The sequence below is a fragment of the Myotis yumanensis genome, unplaced genomic scaffold (assembly GCF_028538775.1).
Source record: "Myotis yumanensis isolate MYYU_CA2020_CCGP unplaced genomic scaffold, mMyoYum1.0.hap1 SCAF_12, whole genome shotgun sequence".
NCBI classification, from domain to species: Eukaryota; Metazoa; Chordata; class Mammalia; order Chiroptera; family Vespertilionidae; genus Myotis; species Myotis yumanensis.
The window spans coordinates 4,930,007-4,948,067 of record NW_027223763.1 but is presented as its reverse complement, the minus strand read 5'-3'; the positions used below and the strand labels follow the sequence as shown (position 1 = coordinate 4,948,067).

The 18,061-nt window shown below is 61.1% G+C and overlaps 2 protein-coding genes across 5 annotated transcripts in view; one reads left to right on the top strand and one right to left on the bottom strand.

The window, feature by feature from the left end:
* Window positions 1-682: 682 nt before the first annotated feature.
* Window positions 683-15,264, bottom strand: CRAT (carnitine O-acetyltransferase). Of its 4 annotated transcripts, XM_070430484.1 has the most exons (15): window positions 15,028-15,264; window positions 12,430-12,693; window positions 9,784-9,902; window positions 8,575-8,628; window positions 7,910-8,075; window positions 7,409-7,583; window positions 6,851-7,029; window positions 6,302-6,402; window positions 5,812-5,931; window positions 5,531-5,653; window positions 5,319-5,454; window positions 4,912-4,974; window positions 4,067-4,204; window positions 2,003-2,080; window positions 683-1,265 (listed from the first exon to the last, which is right to left on the bottom strand). In XM_070430484.1, exons 1-15 carry the CDS (start codon window positions 15,052-15,054, stop codon window positions 1,203-1,205), a joined length of 1,806 nt encoding a protein of 601 aa, XP_070286585.1. In that variant the 5' UTR covers window positions 15,055-15,264; the 3' UTR covers window positions 683-1,202. The 4 variants fall into 4 exon arrangements, with proteins under 4 accessions (XP_070286585.1, XP_070286582.1, XP_070286583.1 ...); XM_070430481.1 differs by having other exon boundaries at window positions 683-2,080; XM_070430482.1 differs by lacking the exon at window positions 15,028-15,264 and adding an exon at window positions 13,361-13,499 and having other exon boundaries at window positions 683-2,080.
* Window positions 15,265-15,795: 531 nt separating this feature from the next.
* The window catches only part of PTPA (protein phosphatase 2 phosphatase activator), a 29,100-nt gene continuing 26,834 nt past the window's right edge, over window positions 15,796-18,061 (top strand). Inside the window, exon 1 of the mRNA XM_070430480.1 lies at window positions 15,796-16,063. Coding sequence (XP_070286581.1) covers window positions 16,033-16,063 — 31 coding nt within the window. The 5' untranslated portion in view covers window positions 15,796-16,032. The remainder of the gene's footprint in view (window positions 16,064-18,061) is intronic.

The window sequence follows — 18,061 nt, the reverse complement described above, 5'->3', positions numbered from 1 at the left end:
CCAGCGGAAACGGGTCACGGAACAAGCCTGCCAGTACCTCGTGCTGGAAGATCAGCCACAGACTAGATTTGTTTTAAAGACACGAAAGACAAACTTGAGAATGTCTGCGGGGCTGAGAAACTAAGGTGAACCCTGCAAGACTTTTAAGTGCATCAAAATGGAAAATCCAATCGCTGAAAAGCAAGCTGAGCTCAACAGGTAGGTTTCAGTTGAAGAGGAAAGTCAACTGCACGACAGGCAGAAGGACCAGAGTGGAGAGGAAAGGGCTGGTGAGCCCTGAATGTCCCCGAGTCCCAGCTACACTCACTGCTCTCACCTCGATCGACACCCCAACTTCTTTTCCGGTTGGTCACAGCGTCTTGCACGCTCCAGCTCCTAAGGGTCTGGAATGTCCACTCTGCTCCACCTCCCCGACCCCTCTGTGGGTCCAGTCTCCCTGCCTGGAGGCCGCAAAGCTCCCCCACGGTCAGGCCCCCTCCAACCCCCGGGCATCTTCCTACATGCCCTCCTCCGGGTCTCCGACAAAGCACTAGCCGTCAACGTGGCCTCTGGCTCCCTGTCTAGCCCTCACCCCCTCGCAGGCTTCGCTACAGGCCTGCCCTTGATTCCGGCCACTGCACTTTCCCCACGAAGAGCCAAAGTCGAGTTCATGCCCATCTGGATAGACAAACAGGGATCTAGGTAAGAGCCAAATCTTTAATTCATTCGTTTATTACATGTTCACATTTCAAGTAATGTGTTGCACAAAATATATTACTTTAGAACAGTTCTTTTTCGCTCAAAAAAAAAAAAAAAATCAAGTTCTTCATCTGCATCATTGGCATCAGGGTCTTGTCCCTGGCCCACCTCTGGGCCCGCTGACCGGAGTCTCCAGGCCCACGGGCTGAGCGGCCTGAGACCCAGCAGCACTTTCTGGATTTCACACGCGATGCGGTCACTGGGAATGTTACCCCAGGCCCCGAGTGCCCGCTGGCATCACACTGAGACAGCGGATTAAGAAAACCCTGTAGGTGTGTCATCTCCCCAATCCTTCCTTCCCGTGTGTCCAGAGACCCTAAGCACCTGCTTGTCCCACACCCAGCACTCCCAAGGGTGAGGCACAGTCACATCCTCACTAAAGGTCTTCGTTTCCTTGCCTTTCCCTCCCCACGTGCCACCAGGGAGCTCCAGGCCGGTCTCACACTGACGGTTTGTTTCCGGTGCTAACTGTGCCTTTCCCCGTGGACTTTCGGCGCTAAGGAGTTGAGTAAGCCTTCATACGAGACCTGTAACACCCAAGGGCAAAGGCATGCCCTCACTTCTGAAGGAGAGTTTGGGGAAACCCTGCCTTCTGTTCAGACCTGTGTGGTTCTTAGAACTTGAGTTGTGGGAGTCGCAGGTGTCTGTGCAGTGCCCATGGCCTGGCTCACTCTGTCGCCTCCCCCAGCACTCACCAACGCCTGCTGTGGGCCCCCACTTCCTGGGGCTCCCAGGACCCCCCAGAGGGAGCAGCATCACCCCCACTGTACAGATGACAGCAGGCTGTGCATTGTCATGGTCTTTTCCTGGTCTTCCCACTCCGGCCCAGGAAAGGGCATTCATGGACCTTACCCCCTTCTCCTGGCATCACTCCACCCTGCCAGCCTTGCTGGGAGGCGGGGGGTGGGGGGTGGGGGGAGGAATTGAGAAATGGCCAGGCCCAGGGCAACACCCACTCCCCCATTGTGTGGGTTTTGCCTCCTGCTCCCTGGGACTTGGGCCAGTGGCACACCCTCTCACCCGCATTGGAGAGGGAGGGTACTGAGTCCCCACCTTGTGGCTGTGGGAGATGTGGTGGGACCAGCCACCACATCTGACCAACACAGGTCAGTTCGACTCAGTGCCCTAGTCCAGCATGCACCTTCCTGCGCCTTCCAGGCCCATGTCCACCCATGGCCTCCCCTTCTCCACCCCTGCCCTGGTCATCTGGGCGGGTGTGATGTGGGGCTGGGGGCTTGGCTACAGGGGCTCCCGGTGCCCTGACCTGAAGTATGGCTTCTGGGAATCTGTTCTGCTGTTTAGCGGCCTGGTGACTGACCTCTCTGTGCCTCAGTTTTCTCATCTGAAAAAAGCAGAAAACCTCAGGCCCCATCCTCACTGACTGTCCCAGGTCAGCCGGGCCGAGAAGCACTCTGACAGGCTCCACCAGCTCTCCCACTGGCACCCCAGCGTCTGCTCTGGTTTTCACGTGCCTTAGGGCCAGAGTGTCCCCTGGAGGGAGAGACTGACTTTGGCAAGACACCCAGCTTCTGCCAGGCGCCTGGGGTTGGGGACAGGCGGGTTTAGGGTTCTGATCAGGTGGTCGTGTGATCTGGGGCAGCACTCCTGTTGGGCTTAGTGGGGGCTGCAGGATGAGGCCTTAGGCCCTGGTGTCGGCCACACCTGGCCCACCAGACCCGGGCCTGCAGGGTCCTACTGCCCTGGGAGAATTGTCCCCACCATATGCCCACGGTACTGGAGAGGCCCGAGTCCCGGGCAGGTGGGAGTTGTCTGAGAATGGGGTGCGCAATCTGGTGCCTGAGGACACCTCCTCTTGGCTCCTCGGAGTCCCTGGGGCCATGGCTGCTTGGACACCAGCTCCCAGGCAGGGAAAGCCAGGAGGCGGCCCGGTGTCCCCCCACCTGCCTGCCTCCGCAGCTGGAACGCCTCTTCACCAAGACATTTTCCCTTTATTAATTACCTCGCGTGGTACTATTATACAACCAGGAACATTGTTCAGCCATATTCTCCAAAAGAGTACGGCAGTCCTGTGGGAGATGCCCCGTCCCCAGTCCGCCTCGCACCCTGGCCTCGGCCGTGGGGAGGCCTGGAGTCCCCCACTCCAGATAGTCCTGTCTTCAGGCCTTTGGGCGTTTGAGGATTGGAGTACGGATCAGCCCAGATGGCAGGGACTGGCAGAGCTGAGCTATCAGAGAAGGACCTCCCAGGCTCACTGTGGGGATGGAGTTGACTGGTTCCTTTCCCAGAGGAAGGCTGCTCTGGGCGATACATGGGGCGCCTGGGCCTCCGTCCTGCTCAGCCTCTGAGCACAGCCCATGATGCTGGGGATGGCCCGTGGAAGGCATTTGGTGTGGGCCTGCAGGCCCTGGGGGAGTCCACCCCGGCTTGGTCAGATCTGCGGGGCCCAGAGGGAGAGGGACAAAGGGGAGCCCTGGTGGAGGGCCCATCTGAAGTGGTTTGGCTGTGGCAGGGGCAGGGGGAGCACGGCTCAGAGCTTGGCCCGGGGGTGGCTCTGCAGCAGCTCGCGCATGTCCAGGAGCGCCTTCTCTAGGTAGTGTGCCATGCGGGCAGCGTTGGTCTCGGCACAGCTGTTGTAGGCCGACACCGAGAAGTTGATGTGCGACTCCATGGGGTTATAGCAAACGCCATAGCCGTCTGGGACCACAGGCCCAAAGAACATGACGCAGTCTGTCTTGGAGGGGACCTGGGGGTGGCACAGGACTAAGGCACTCGCCCTTCCCACCAGGTCCCTTCCAGCTCCTCAGTGCACCAGCCTGCCTTCCCACGACTCTGCTCCTGCTGTGCCCTGCCTGACACCTTTCCTCTTCTTCCTTTGGTGTGCAGTTCCGGTGTCACCCTCCAGGGGGCCTCCTCTACATTCTTGGGGGCTCTACTGCTCCCTCCTCGGGACTTCCCTGACCCTATCACTTCCTGTGCTGCCAGCCTACACTGAGAGCCCCTGGGGAGGGATGGTGCAGTCCCTGCTGTGCCCCAGTCCAGCACAGGCTGGCACGGAGCACACGTTCCTTCCTTCGTGTCTGACCGGTGAATGAATGAAGCTGATTCTCCCCTGGGGGGTCCCCAACTCCTCAGCCTGAGCTGTAGTGAAGCCCCTGACCTGGCCCCTCTGCCAGAACTCGGCCGCTTCGCAGCGGCCTCTGGGGGCTTGTGTGGGCCACGCCACCACCGAGGTCTGACCACGTTCTAGACCTTGGCTCTCGTCAGTGCAGCCTTTCTGCTCCAGCTCCGGTGGGTTCTGTTCCACCCCACCCCACCCCACCCCAGGGCACCCAGGGCGGTGGCAGGGACCCAGAGGGCAGCGGCCCACCTGGCTGGTGGAGAGGTTGAAGTGCATGGCGATGGCGTAGGAGGTGTCCATGAAGATGTCGGGCATGCTCACCAGGTCCTCGATGGCCTGCAGCTTCAGGCCCAGCAGGTGCCGGTCCAAGGCCTCCCCGCGGATGGCCTGCAGAGGGGGCCCTGTCAGGAGCGGGGCTGCGGGACTACAGGGCGCTGCTGCCCGCCGCAGAAGCCTGCGGCAGCGACACCTCTTCCGTCCACTGGCCCCTCAGACCCAGGAGACCAGAGCAGCCAGGCAGGAAAGCCCTCACTTCAGAGATGGGGAAACTGAGGCCCAGGGGTCTGCCAGGCAGGATTTAAGAGCACAGGCCTGGAGCTGGGTGGCTTAGCCCCTCCTGGCTCTGGGACGTTGGCACATATACATCTTGGAACCTCAGTGCCTTCATCTGTCAAATGGGGACGGTCACTGAACTCCCCTGTAGGGTGGCTGTGAGACCTAAAGGGACATCTGTGTGTAACACGGGCAGAGCCTGGCGCACAGGTGCTCAGAGGCAGGGCCAGCACGGGAATCCAGGCCTCCCGCTGCTGACTGCAGCCTGAGCTGTCACATGGCGGAACCCTGCTGTCAGCTGCGGTGTGTGCCCTCAGCGTCCTGGCTCCATGACACACGATCCAGAAGCTCACCTGGAACCCGGGGCCAGGGCAGTCACTGGGCCCAGCCTCAGTGTCTCCAACTTTAAAATGGGGATGTACAGCCTTGCTCCAGGTGCCCCAGGGCTCAGGGGAGGGGTCGCTCAAGCTGACAGTGAGCAGCTGTTTGCTGCAGGAGAGGGCAGGCAGGTGGGAGATGCCAAGCTCATAGGGCTCACTCACCCGGTTGGTGTAGGCGCGGTGGGCGTCCACGGCCTTCCGCAGCAGCTCTACCTTCTGATGCTCCTGTGGGGTGAGGGGAGACGGAGCTGAAGCACTGTCCCTCCCTGTTCCTGCCCCCATCTCAGGAGCCCGCTCCCACCGGCACTACATTCTGAGAAGAGGAAGTGGAGCCACCATCACTCTCGGGCAGATGCTCACTGCTGTGGAGTGAGTGAATGAAAGCTCCCTTTTCTCTTGGGCTGCCAGGAAGCTCAGAGCTAAATCCATAGCTCTATCTTCTCTTATATTCCCAGTGCCCACCATCGGGCTGGAACACAGTAGGTGCTCAATCAATGCGTGCTGACAGAGTGAACAGGGAGGGAGATGGCTCAAGCCCAGCTCACCCACCCTCACCCTGAGCCTCTCACCGTCACATTGGAGTCATCCATGGCTTTGACAAAGGCCAGTGATTCCGTGGATGCTGAGCGGATGGTGTCAGTACGGCCCAGGTGAAACATGCGCAGGGAGGCGCTTTCGTACGTGGCACAGGCCTGCCCGTAGACCCTGGTGGAAACGGGGCTGAGCTCATCCCACCTCTGCCCACAGGTCTCCAACTGCATCCCGGCGGGCAGGGGCTCACCTGTAGTAGGCCAGCTGCAGCGCCATCTGGATGAAGGCGTCAGGGCTCAGCTTCTCTGACTTGGGGAAGTCCTTCCCAAAGTGGTGGAACACGGTCACAATCATGTCCAGGTCCTGGATCATGCTGGGGGTTGGGGACAAGGCCGGTGAGGAGCAGGCACCTGGCAGCCCTGCCAGCCCCCGAGAGAGAGGTCTCAGAACCAGCTGGGTTCCGTGACAGACCTGGAACAAAAGCCTGCCAGACTCCAGGGGCCTGGCCCCCACCCAGCGCCCGGCGCTCACATGCTAAGATTCTGCTTGGCCTTCTCAATGTCGTTCTTGATTTCGGGGGTGATGTTGAACCGCAGCTTCTTGGGCATGGGCAGGGGTACCATGGGAGACCGCACGACCTCAGCCTTCTTCCTGCGGGGACATGGGCTCGGGCTCATGCTGGTGCTGGGGGAGCCTGGGCCCATCCTTGGGATTGGGTGGGGAGGATGGATCCCTAAAGCTGGAGGGGGCCAGCCCAGGGAGACACTTGGAGTTCTTCTGAAGTCACCTCCAGCTTTCAGGTGGCCAAAGGAGGCCTGGAGAGGGGACGGGACTTGTCCAAGGCCATGCAGCTGGGAGGTGGCAGAGCCGGAATGCAAACCCATGCCTCCTTCTGGCTTCCTTGGAAGAAACAGATTCCCAGGCCTAGGGAAATGCCATCCCCCACAAGGCAGTCTGCCACCCGTGTGTCACCGTCACCAGGGCCTGGGGAGATGGGGGGAGGGTGGGGAACCACACGCACGTGTACTCAATGACGTGGTCCACGAGGGAGATGATGGGCGGCCCCTCTGCTGCTGCATGCTCGTAAATGAGCCCACAGGAGCCATCTTCTGCCACGATGAACTGTGGAGGGGGAGAGGGCCTGTGAACCCGTCCCTGGAGCCACCTCAGGAGTTATGCTGACTTATTACAATTATTAATAAGAGCTAACACCCATCGGGGTCACACCGAGCACACCCCATGCTGGTACACCTCGCCGAGTCCCCCGTAACTCTTCTACCCGGGAGTCCTCCCACAGCCCCATTTTACAGGCGCAGAGAGGGAAAGTCATGGCCAAACTGCGCCTCTGTGCCTGGCCTCTGAGGTGCTGCAGGGGGTGTTGGGGTGACAGCAGTTTCTGGGCCAGGCCCAATAATGACAGGCTGACTGCTGGGTAATTGCAGCCGCGATGGCTTCCATCTGTTTACCAGCCAGGAGGCCAGGAGGCCAGGAGGCCAGGACGCGGAAACAGGAAGTCCTGAGGCTGCAGGGGACCGAGTGTGGGTGTGTGTGGGGGGCTTCCGGTCCTCACCTGCAGCGTCTTGTCGAACCAGCGGTTGCCGCTGTTGAGCTGGCTGCCGCCCCCGTGCAGCATCTGGCCGGCCACCTGGCTGCGGTACATGTCTTCTGAGACCCGAGGGATGACTGCGTCCAGGCACACGGTGAAGATGCTCTTCTGGATGGAGCGCACCGACTCCCGGTTCACCTTGTCTGCAGGCCGCATGGCGGGAGGGGGCACAAAACGGGGGTGTCAGGCCTGGGGCGGCCGGGCCTCCAGAACGTTCCGGAGTGCTGGGACGGGCTTCAGAGCTTCACACTCAACAGGGCCCTGCAGCCCCGCAGCCCCTGTGAGGAGCGCCCAGTGCCTGGCCCACTTTAGAAACAGGCAGATCCCACCCAGGTCCCTGACTCAACACGGGGTTTGCGGGGACTGTGGCGGCAGACGGGGGCTCCTCAGCCAGGGACTTGGACTCTCATCCCACTTGCTCCTTAATATGGGGAAACAAATTTGATCCAGCTGTTTCCCGAGCTGAGAGGACTCAGTGAGAAGCGTGCCGCCTGGGCCTGCCCCCCCTCCCCCCACGGGCACCTTTGATGAGGGTGTTGTAGGCCTTGGCCCAGGAGTTGCGGTGGTTGGAGGTGAGGATGCCCACGGGCTCTTTGTTGGTCTGCAGTGACGAGTTCCAGATCTTCTCCAGCTGCACGAAGAGCTGGTCCGAGGTGAGGGGCGTCCCGTCGCTGTGGTACACGTCCAGCTCAAAGAACTGTCCGGGTGCAGGCGGGCGGGGAGGGGCTGGTGACGACCTCCGACCCGCCGCAGTCACGTCCCACCCCCACCGCCTCCTGGCCCCGGCAGCCCAGAGGCCACAGTGAGTGCTGTCCTGGGCCCAGCTGAGGGGACGGTCAGGCCAAGGGTGAGGGCGGGGGAGGATGTCCCCACATTGTTCTCCGCAGGCCTGGCAGGCCAAGGCCCCTCTTGGCGTCCCTGAGGCTGGAGCCTAGCCGGGCGCCCAGTAGAGATGCCCAGAGCATGCCTGCTCCTGGGGCTCAGGGGCCCTGCCCCTCCTCCCCTTCACGTGGGCCCACCCACCTGGTAGTTGTGCACCACTGTGATGTGCATGGGCGGCTTCTTGGTCTTGCTGAAGTTGATGACCGAGTCCTGCTTGGGGCCTGGCACGCGGCAGGAGGACAGGATCTGATAGTACTGGTTCATGCACAGCGGCTTCCCGCCCAGGTACTCCACGGGAAGGGTCTCACTGTGGGGCAGGGGGACAGTGAGGGGCCGCTGGGCAAGTACGAAGGGAGAAGGGAGGAGGGAGCGGCTGGGGGCTGGGCAGAGCCGAGTCAGGGTTTACAGCAGTGGCCGGCTGCCCTCCTCGTGTCCCTACTTCCCCTGGGCCTACGCAGGGCTGCCTGCTGGGCTGGGGCAGGAGGCCTGCCATGAGTCACCCTGGAAACTCCCTTCCCCTCTCTGGGCTTTAGTTTGCCAAGGGGTCGATGACCTCCGGGGCCTGTTTGGCCGGAACGCCAGTTGCGGGGCCTCTCGGGACAGGGTCACCGGGAGGAAGTCCCAGCAGCTGGAGCGGGACCCAGGCATCCCAATCCTGAGGCCCTGTCTCCCATTCCCCACAGAGGCGGGGCCAACAGGAAGTGAGAGCAACCGAGCGCTGGCCTGCCCAGCACCCAGGGCTTGGGTCAAGCTGGAGTGACTCTGTCAATTAGGCGGGCAGAGTAGGGGCGGGCCGGACTGCTCACTTGTCAACCATGGCCTTGAAATCCAGCACACCCTCGATGAACTTGGCAGCAAACCTAGAGGGAACAATCAGAGATCAGCAGAGGTGTGGACACCCTGAGGACAGTCCCAGGTCAGGGACGCCTGCGGGGTGAAGGGAGCCACCGATTGCTTCACCCTCACGCAGGGCTTGCAGAAGCTGAAGGAGTGGGTCTGTGTTCAAGTTCCAGCTCGCCCTTCTGAGCCTGCTTTCTCACAACCTCTAGAGGGAGATGCGAGGGCTCAGGGAAACTGCTGGCCAAGTGCCGGCAAGATGTAGGTGCCGAGGCACAAGGCACGGCAGCCCGATTGGGGCTGGGTTCCACCCACAGGGCTCCAGCCCCAAACCACAGTCGGGAGTCTGGAAGGAGGACACCCTTCCCTCAGGAACCAGCTACGGAGGGACCGGGGCCCCAGGGGGCGGGAGTGTGAATGGGAGGGCAGTGGCTTGAGGGGGCCCCTCCCCTAGGTCTCTACCTGCTTCTAGGCCCCTGTGTCTCCCAGGCCACCTCTCCTACTGGCCTTCCTCCCTGAACTATGTGGGCTACACCAGCCATGTCCAGTGCCCGGGCTGCCCCGGCCCCCAACATGGGGGCCACCATCTGGAGTTCCTGGGCCTGAACCCCCAGACCTTCCCGGGTGCCCTGGTGCCTTTAAGAGAAGCAGGTGGTGGCCACAGAGGCTGGTGCTTGGGCAGGAGATGCTTGTCACTGGTATTTTTATCTCTGGTTGGACTGGAACAGAGGCCAGGGCAAGTGACATGGCCGAATGTGGAAAAGGGGACTGTGTACAAAGGTCGTCCCTGTGGCCAGAGGCGAGAGGGAAGGAGGGGTGAAGTGCAGAACTGGGGTGGGGGGTGGCCCCAGGTTTAGGGACAGGGAGGGGACGCAGTCCACGGTGTGGTGGTGAACAGCTACGAAGCTTTGGAGCCAGGAGGACCCTGCTCCCTGTCCCAGCTCAGCCAATACTGGGAGGTGATCTTGGGCAGGCCCCTCCCTGCTCTGCGCCTCAGTTTCCCCATCTGTAAAGGAGGAATGACACTCCCTACTTCATCAGGCTATGTGTGGGATAAAAGATAATGAGCAGGACTGGGGCCCCTCCAACCCCCTGGAGGAAGTGGTCCTCAGGGCCTTGGAAATGCCCAGGAGCCTTGCCCCGCCCCTCCTGGCCCTGCCCCAGCCGCAGCCACTCACCGGAGTTGTCCCTGCAGATCCACAAAGTCCTGCCTGGGCAGCACCAGGCCGGGGCTGGAGTAGATGACCAGGGGCTGGCGGAACTGGAGGTAGGCCGTCTTGAGCCACCACTCGGACAGCTGGGGAAAGGACCAGAACCTGTCAGGAGGGGTGGGGGGGGGCTCGGTGACCCTTCCCCCCAGGGCAAGGGGACTCTCTGCCCCCTCTGAGCACAGGTTCTTTTTTTAAAATATATTTTATTGATTTTTTACAGAGAGGAAGGGAGAGGGATAGAGAGTTAGAAACATCGATGAGAGAGAAACATCGATCAGCTGCCTCCTGCACACTCCCTACTGGGGATGTGCCCGCAACCAAGGTACATACCCTTGACCGGAATCGAACCTGGGACCCTTGAGTCCGCAGGCCGACGCTCTATCCACTGAGCCAAACCGGTTAGGGCTATTTCTCTTTTTTAAAAAAAAATATTGTTATTGATTTCAGAGAGGAAGGGAGAGAGAGAGAGGGAGAGAGAGAGAAAGAGAAAGAGAGGGAAATGTCAATGATAGAGAGAATCATTGATCGGCTGCCTCCTACACGCTGGGGATCGAGCCTGCAATCCAGGCATGTGCCCTGACCAGGAACTGAACCATGACCTCCTGGTTCATAGGTCGACGCTCAACCACTGAACCACGCTGAATCATGTTTCATCATCTTACAAATTTTGGTCAATTATTTTTACTACTTTTAGAAATAGTAAAAATGTATGTCTGATAGATAGAAAAGAATAGAGAAAAATATAGGAAAAGGAAGTCCATGAATGAGTTTCTGCTCATCCCAGTGGGCATTCTCCAGGAAAGCATGGGCCCAGGATTCAATGTCAATCTGGAGATCCCGGTCTGCAGTGGCCTCAGTTTTGTTGGTGTCAGACTGGGCAGTGGACACTCCTTGCATCTCAAGGCTAGGCAACCTGGGGAAGCCACTGAGGAAAAGCCGATGCACTAGTGACAACGTGGGCTGCACCAGTGGGTGAGCACTGCCCTTCTGGGGACCTACGTGGGCATGGTGAAGGCTCCCGTCCTGGGGCCGTGCGGCTCCCAGGGGACCGTCACCCTTGAGCCTTATGTGCTTGACTGCAACACTGTCCGCCCTGCACCCATTCCCGGGGCCTGCCCAGCGCCTCTCTGAGCGGGTCCTTTCATCCCTGGAGGCCGCGCCCGCTGTGCTGCCTCCCCAGCCCCAGAGCAGTGGGCAGGATGTGCCTCTTGACCAGAAGCCCCCTGGGAAACGGCCGCCGGTGGCACCAGGCCATTAGCCTCGGGCCCTTGGCAAGGGGCGAGGGGTGTGACGTGCTCAGGTTGCACAGAACGCCAGCAGACATTTGGAGGAACTGCAGGCTAAAAAGCCAGTTACACACTGCTGGGCCCCAGACTCTCAGCTCCTGATTCCGGAGTCCAAGGCCCTGAGCTGCACAGGCTCAGGACAGCCATCCACCAGCTGAAGACTCCTGCCTCCTCTGTGCAGCCCCCGCTTCCACCTGCACCCCTCAGAGCACCTCCTCCTCATGGGGCTTTCTGTGGCTCTCCTACAAACCCGCCTCTCCCTCATCATCCCTTTCTCCGGAAGTCCTCCTCTTCCCCGCCCCCCCCACATAGTTGCTTTAGGTCAGGACTGTCCCCCCTCCCAGCAGCCCAATCAACAAGTACCACTGGCACCAAGACATACTCTGGACCCAATGACTCCCACCCTCTCCCTGCCAGCATCTCCTTCGGGGTGACGGCACCAGCCCTCCCACCGCCTCCTGCTCCCACTCTTCTTCCCTCCCAGCGCCAGGGCGGTCATGCTAAACTTTAGGTTAAGGTGTAAGATGCGTACAGAAGAGTGCACGGAGCATCCATGTACACACATTTTCACAAGGTGAGCGCACCTGCGTGACCGACCGAGACACAGACCGGAGCAGGCATCACTGAACACAGACCCCTGCTTGAAGCCAGCCCGCAGCCTCTTCCCACTGAGCTCAAGTCCAAGTTCCTTCTGCTTGCAGCCCTCCCTCCCACCCTGGCACTCCACTCCAGCCTCCGTCTGTTCCTGGATTCACCTGCCTTTGCTGGTGCTATTCTGTCTGTCACAGACCCAACACCACCTCCTCCCTGCCTTCCCTGACCACTCAGAATAAAGACGCTGCCATTCTCCACCCGCTTTCTCATCACCCTTTTAAAAAAATTGAAAAATGTTTTCATTGATTTGAGAGAGAAAGAGAAGGAGAGAGAGAGAACTGGGAATTGAACCAGTGACCTCTTGGTGCTCAACCAACTGAGCACACCGGCCAGGGCACATCAGCCTTCTTCATTTCTACAGAAATGACCTTGACCACTCACGTGTCTTGTTTGATCACCTCTCTCCCCTTCCTACTTGAATGTCAGCTCTTCAAGGCATCAACTGTCTCTTTCTTGCTCACCCAGCACTCTGCCTAGTGCCAGGCACAGCGTAAGTTCCCAAGAAACGGTGGCGCCAGTGAATGCACCAGAGCGGCTGGTGTTGGAAGCGTCTGTGTGCAGCAGGGGCAGACCTCCCTGGAGGACTCTCACAGGACCCACAGCCTCTGGGGGGCCCTGTTCCCTTTAGCCCTCGTGGGCCTGGGGGGTCGGTGTACCCGCAGTTCTTACTCACCCAGTTCTCCATCTTCTTGGCCCTGCGCTCCAGCCCCTTCTGCAGGCGCTCTCCCACGCCCCCTGCAGCCTGAAACTCTTCCACCAGCTTCTTGGTGTGCGCCCATTCCTCCTCGCTCACGATGGGCTGCAGGGTCTTCAGGTAATGGTCCAGGGTCTGCTGCAGCGGGGGCACGGGCAGCCGTGGCAGAGACTCCTGGTGTGCCTTGAAGCGGCTGGCGACCTTCGTCAGGGAGGAGGGCTTGAGGAAGCCCAGCGGCTTCACCTGCAGGCAGCAGAACATCCTGCTCATTCTCCCACCAGCTCTGGGAGGCCCTGGTAATGCCAAGCTGCCGTCCTGAGCATTTAAGTGCCCATCTCTGGGATCAGAGACAGCCTCTTGGGTGGTGCCAGCCCTGGCTTCCCAGCCCTCGAGCTATAGGCGTCTCCATCTCTCTGGGGCTTGGAGATGCAGGTATGGACACGGAGGGTGGGGTGTGGCCACTGATCTTGCCAAGGCTCCGGGGAACCAAGTCAGGATGAATGGCACCTGCTGGGGGTGGCAGAGGTCAGAGGGACCTCTCACCTGTCTGAATGCACAGGGCCCCGCCTTTCTCACTTGGGGATTATGAGCCAGCCAGCAGTGAGGTGACTGCCCCCTCCCAGAGCGCCCCACCTCCTTTTCTCCCACCCTGGCCAGGCTGAGAAACAGGAGGGAAGAAGCAAAAATCAGAGAGAGCCAGATGATTACAGCACCTTTGGATGAGGGGGAAGCCACAGGTTTTTCCCTGTCTGTGGGATGGGATGGGGGTGGCATGGCGGCAGCGCTGGGACAAGAAAGAGCTGAGTGGCCTGGCAAGGAGGGTGAGAGTTGGCAGAGAGAGAGAGAGACAGGAGGGTCTGGGGCTATTGGCGGCAGGAGGCAGGCAAGAGGCAGAGGCTCTGTTCCATACCTTCTCTTTCTGCTGCCCGTCCTCCATGGCAGGACTGAGGTTCTGAGCCCTGTCTGTCTGCCTTGGGCTGGATGCCTAAGCCTAACTGTGCTACCAAGTGGGCGAGCAGAACCTAGCAAGAGGCAGCCACTTGCCTGGGCTGGAACGAGAAGACAAGAGCCAAGATTCAGGGGGGGAGGAGGGGCGGGAGGCAGAGGTGGCAGTGGCGATGGCTGTGGTGGCTGTGGTGGCATCTGGGATTGTGGCTATGGCCGCAGCCCTAGCTTCCAGAAGTGGGGGGATGGGGAGCAGGTGAGAGGGCCGGGGGTGGGCACTGGAGTAGGAGTAACCCTGAAAAACTTCCTCCTTTCTTCTCTGGGTGGGCCCAGAGCCAGGGAGACGGGCCAAGAGGTATTAAAAAATCCACCTGCTAGAATCTGTAGGTCTGTTTGATGAAAGAACACTTGGCTGGAGGGCAGAAACGGATGAGCTGTGAAGTATACCACAGCCCTGAAATCGGGGTACTAGGGAGCAGATACTGGGAAAGACCAGAGTAAACAGTGGCCACTGGAGCCCTGCCCATCCTGCTTCCCTCTCGGGAGTCCTTCTAGGCCACCCTCCCACTGAGCCTGGTTCTCTCGAGTTGTTGCTCCTCCGGCTGGGGGCCAAGAGTGGGGGACTTTAGGCGTTAAAAACAAACCAAAGGACGCTGGCTTTGGGGTTGGACTAGATTTGAGTCACCAGGTCGAGGGGATTCTGGCCAAGTCTCTCCTCCCCTCAGTTTCTCCATCAGTAAAGCAATCAGGTCACCCAGTAGGTCCCGGAGGGTGACCCAGAGGCTGTCTGAGGGATGGGGACACAGCTCAGGTGGCAAGAGTGAGGTGGAGCCCTGAGGTCCTGGAAGAGCCTCTAGGCCAGAAGCCAGTGGACGGGGACTGTCAGTTCTCTGGGCCTGGCATGTCTGTTTGAATGATCTTGGCAAAGACAGAGGGAGATGCAAACACAGATAGGCTTGGATTAGAGAGTAAAGGAATCCGAATCAGGGTACTGGTGCGTCTTGCTCCAGGCTGCCCACTAGAAAGGACTGGGGGGGGAGGGTTCAGTGTGGACAGGCCGGGGAGGGCCTGGCGGAGAGGGAAGGCACTGGGGCTGCCACCTGCCACCTCCTGCCAGCTCTCGGGACTTTCTGGGCAGCCCAGTTTGATGCCTCCACGTGAGTTTCTCTGGCTACAGACAACCCCCCCGGGACCATTTGAGACGTCCAAGGAAGCTGACCAGCTGGATGGGGTTGGAGAAGCGGCTCTGACCTGGGCACAGCCGGCTGGGGCTGAGCGTGCAAAGGGTGTGTGAGTCAGAGACAACAGTGACAGACTCCATGCCAGCCTGCCCCGGGGCTCCCGGTCAGGGCGGGGGTGCCGCCTGGAGCCGGGTGCCACTTCTTCCCCGGGTCGTTGAAATGCAGGACCTGGTTCCACCCAGCCTCTGACCTTGAACCTCAGTCTCGTCCGCGGCCAACCCGGGGAAGCCCACCCGCCGATCCCACCCCCGCGCTGCAAGCCAGGGCGACCGGGCCTCGGACAGCCTGTGGACCCGGTTCCCCATCCGGGGCAGCTGCAGGGCTGGCCCGGCCCGCCCGCGCCGTCCGGGGCCCGCCAAGCCCCGCCAGCCGGGCTCCCGGCCGCACTCACCACGGTCCTGACGGCGAATGCCAACATCTCCGCGGCCGGCCCGCGGGCTCACAGTCCGCCGCTGGGCAAAGTCCGCGCCGCCGCCGCCGCAGTGGCTGGGTCCCGCTAGGGCCTCCGGGCCAAGGTCGCCGAGTCACCGCCGCCAGCGGTCCGGGCGGCCCCGCGCCCACCCACCGGGCCGGGCTGGCGGCGGGGGAGGAGGGCTCCAGGCGCGGTCAACGGCCAGTTCCGAGCCCGAGAGGCTGATCGCGAGCGCGGGGCGGGGCCGGGGCGCGGGGCGGGGCCAGGGCGCGGGGCGGGGGCGGGGCCGGAGCGCGGGGCGGGGGCGGGGCCGGAGCGCGGGGCGGGGGCGGGGCGCGGTCAGCAGTCGGGGGGTCGCCGCGAGGCGCTGGACCCGGGAGGGGTGGCCCGGCGCGCTCCCTCCCAACCCCGGTCGCTCCTTCCCCACCCCGGGTGCCATCCCCTCCTTTGGAGGCAGTGGTGCCACCCCTCTCGGTCCGCTCGGTGTCCTGGAGCGCTGCCCTCCGAGTGGTAGGGAAGCACAGCCATGCTGACAGGGCAATGTCTTCCAGTGACCCTCGGGGCAGGGGCAGGGCCACGCAAGAAGGTGACAGGTGGGGACCGCCCCGCAAAAGCATGGCCGCCGCGCCGGCCTCCGCCCGCCCCGCAAAAGCATGGCCGCCGCGCTCCCAGGGCCGGGCGGGCCGCTGTCGCGCCGGGAGTCGAGCCGGCCGTTGGTGCGCATGCTCCGGGCGCCCCGCGCAGACATGGCCGCCGCCTCCCGGGCTGCGCCGCCGCCGGAGCCGGCCGTTGCTGGGCATGCTCCCTGAGCGCCCCGCACCGACATGGCGGTTGTCTCCGCGGGGGTGACTGTAATTCTCGGCTGTCGGTGGTAGCCGGCCGGCGCGCATTGCTCCCCAAAAGCTCTGAGCGCGGGGAAAGAAGGTGGGTGCGGAGTGCCAGGTGCGGGCTGCGGGCGCCGGGGCCGGCTCCTGGCGGAGGAAGATGGCCGAGGGCGAGCGGCAGGCGCCGCCAGGTAGGGTGCGTCGGCCGGTCGTGCCGCGGCGGCTGCGGGGGTGCGGGGGCGGCGCCGGGACCGGGGCGGGGAAGGGGTGTGGTGGGGGCTCGGCCGGGAGGGTCGGGAGATGGGGGACCTCGAGAGGCTGGGGGTGATGGGCGCCGAGGAGGAGGTAGCGTTGGGGGCCTGGCAGGAGGGCAAGAACCCAGGGCCGCGGCGAAGGCTGGCGGGTGGGGCGCCACCCCGGGACTTGGGGAGCCCGGGCTGCCGGGTCCGGTGGGCCACGCCTCGGCGGGAGCGGGGCCTTTCCACGCCCGGGCTGCTCGGACCCAGGTCACCCTTATCCGGCGGGGAAGATGCATGGACGGGGCTGCCCTCGTTATGCGACCCTGCTCCGCGGGAGGGGTGCCCCGTGGGCTGGGCCTGCTGGACCCCATCTCCAGCTGCCTCCACGCCCGGCCCCCCGCACCCCCACTCCTCCCTCCCTCTGGGAGGCCGGCCTCGGGAGTTTCGGTGGCTGAGAATTTATTGAGAGAAACTGCTCTCGGTCGCCTAAACCACTAATTTAAAAAGGCTGGTTGTGCAAGGAGATGCGTCTCTCCCTGGCATCACCATCTGTGGCTTTTATTTGCACCGTGGCCTCTTTCAAGTTCACTCGAATAGCTGGGGGTGGAGGTGCTAGGGATAGAGGCCTGCGACCTGGAGAAAGGCCCGGGGGTGGGGGCGGGGGTGCTGCTGACACCCCCTCACCCCCACCTTGAGCTAAGAAGACTTTTAAAATTATATCAAGAGCAAATAGGTTAGACAAACACACAGCTAGGGTTTGGAAAGCATCTGTTATTCCTTCCACCCTCTTACATTTTGTGATCCCTGGGAAGGTCTCAGAAATGTTCAAGATCAAGAGTCCCTCCCCTACAAGCCGCCCACCCCTGCAAAAAAAAAAAAAAAAAAAAACACAAGAAAAAAACCAAAGATGAACAAAGACCTGGGTGTGATCTCCTAGGGCATGCAACCAGACATTACTTTGTTTAGCACAAAACTTCTGTGCGTGTGCCCTTAGAACAGGGGTGGGTGGGGAACCTTTTTCCTGTTGAGGGCCACTGGATGTTTAGAACATCATTTAAGGCAGCGGTTCTCAACCTGTGGGTCGCAATCCTTTTGGCGGTCGAACGACCCTTTCACAGGGGTTGCCTAAGACCATCCTGCATATCAGATATTTACATGACGATTCATAACAGTAGCAACATGACAGTGATGAAGTAGCAACGAAAATAATTTTATGGTTGGGTCACAACATGAGGAACTGTGTTTAAAGGGCCAGAATGGTGAGAACCACTGATAGGGGCCATACACATTTATCAGCTTAAAAATTAGCCTGCTCTGTGTGGCCAAACATTTAATTAACTCACCCCTGATGGCTAGGCAGGGCCGGACCAAATGATTTCCGGGACCTTGTACGGTCCTCGGGCTGAGTGTCCCCCCACCCCCCCCCACCCCGCTCCAGCTGCCTCAGAAGTTCTGGTAATGGCATCGGGAGATAGAAGGCATTCTCAGTAAGCATTCCCCGTGAGATGTGTCCCTGAAGACGGGTGGTGGATGAGGGCGAGAACCTGTGCGTGAACGAGATGAAGGCCCGGGAGGTCAGCGATGGCGGGAGGATCCAGGCTCCCGGCCTGTGGCCCTTCTCGGAAGTTTGAAGCAGGGCGTTTGGGGGCAAGTAGAGTGAACTACTTCACTCGGTGTGGTGTGAACACCTGGCCTTCTGGAGTCACACAGACCTCGCTCTGCTGGCAAGTCCCAGCCCCTGGGAGCCTGTTCCCTCATTTCTTAAACACGAGGCCATGCCTGCGTAGGGCCGGTGTGTGTGTCCACAGAGGATGTGGGCAGCGCATGGGACATGGCAGTTAAGTCAGTGTGGGTTCCTGTGATCCTGCTCAAAGGTGGTACAAGTTGAACACGCGGACTGGTTCCCAAATGGTAGATGATGCTACATTACACTTTCGAGGCGAGGGATGG

Coding starts and splice junctions, on each gene's coding strand:
- CRAT (XM_070430481.1), bottom strand. CDS start 15,054: ATGTTGGCATTCGCCGTCAGGACCGTG. Junction 5,654..5,811: donor GCCAAGCAGAATCTTAGCAT/GTGAGCGCCGGG, acceptor CCCAACCCCCAG/CATGATCCAGGACCTGGACA. Junction 2,081..4,066: donor TCAACCTCTCCACCAGCCAG/GTGGGCCGCTGC, acceptor TGCTTTTTTCAG/ATGAGAAAACTGAGGCACAG.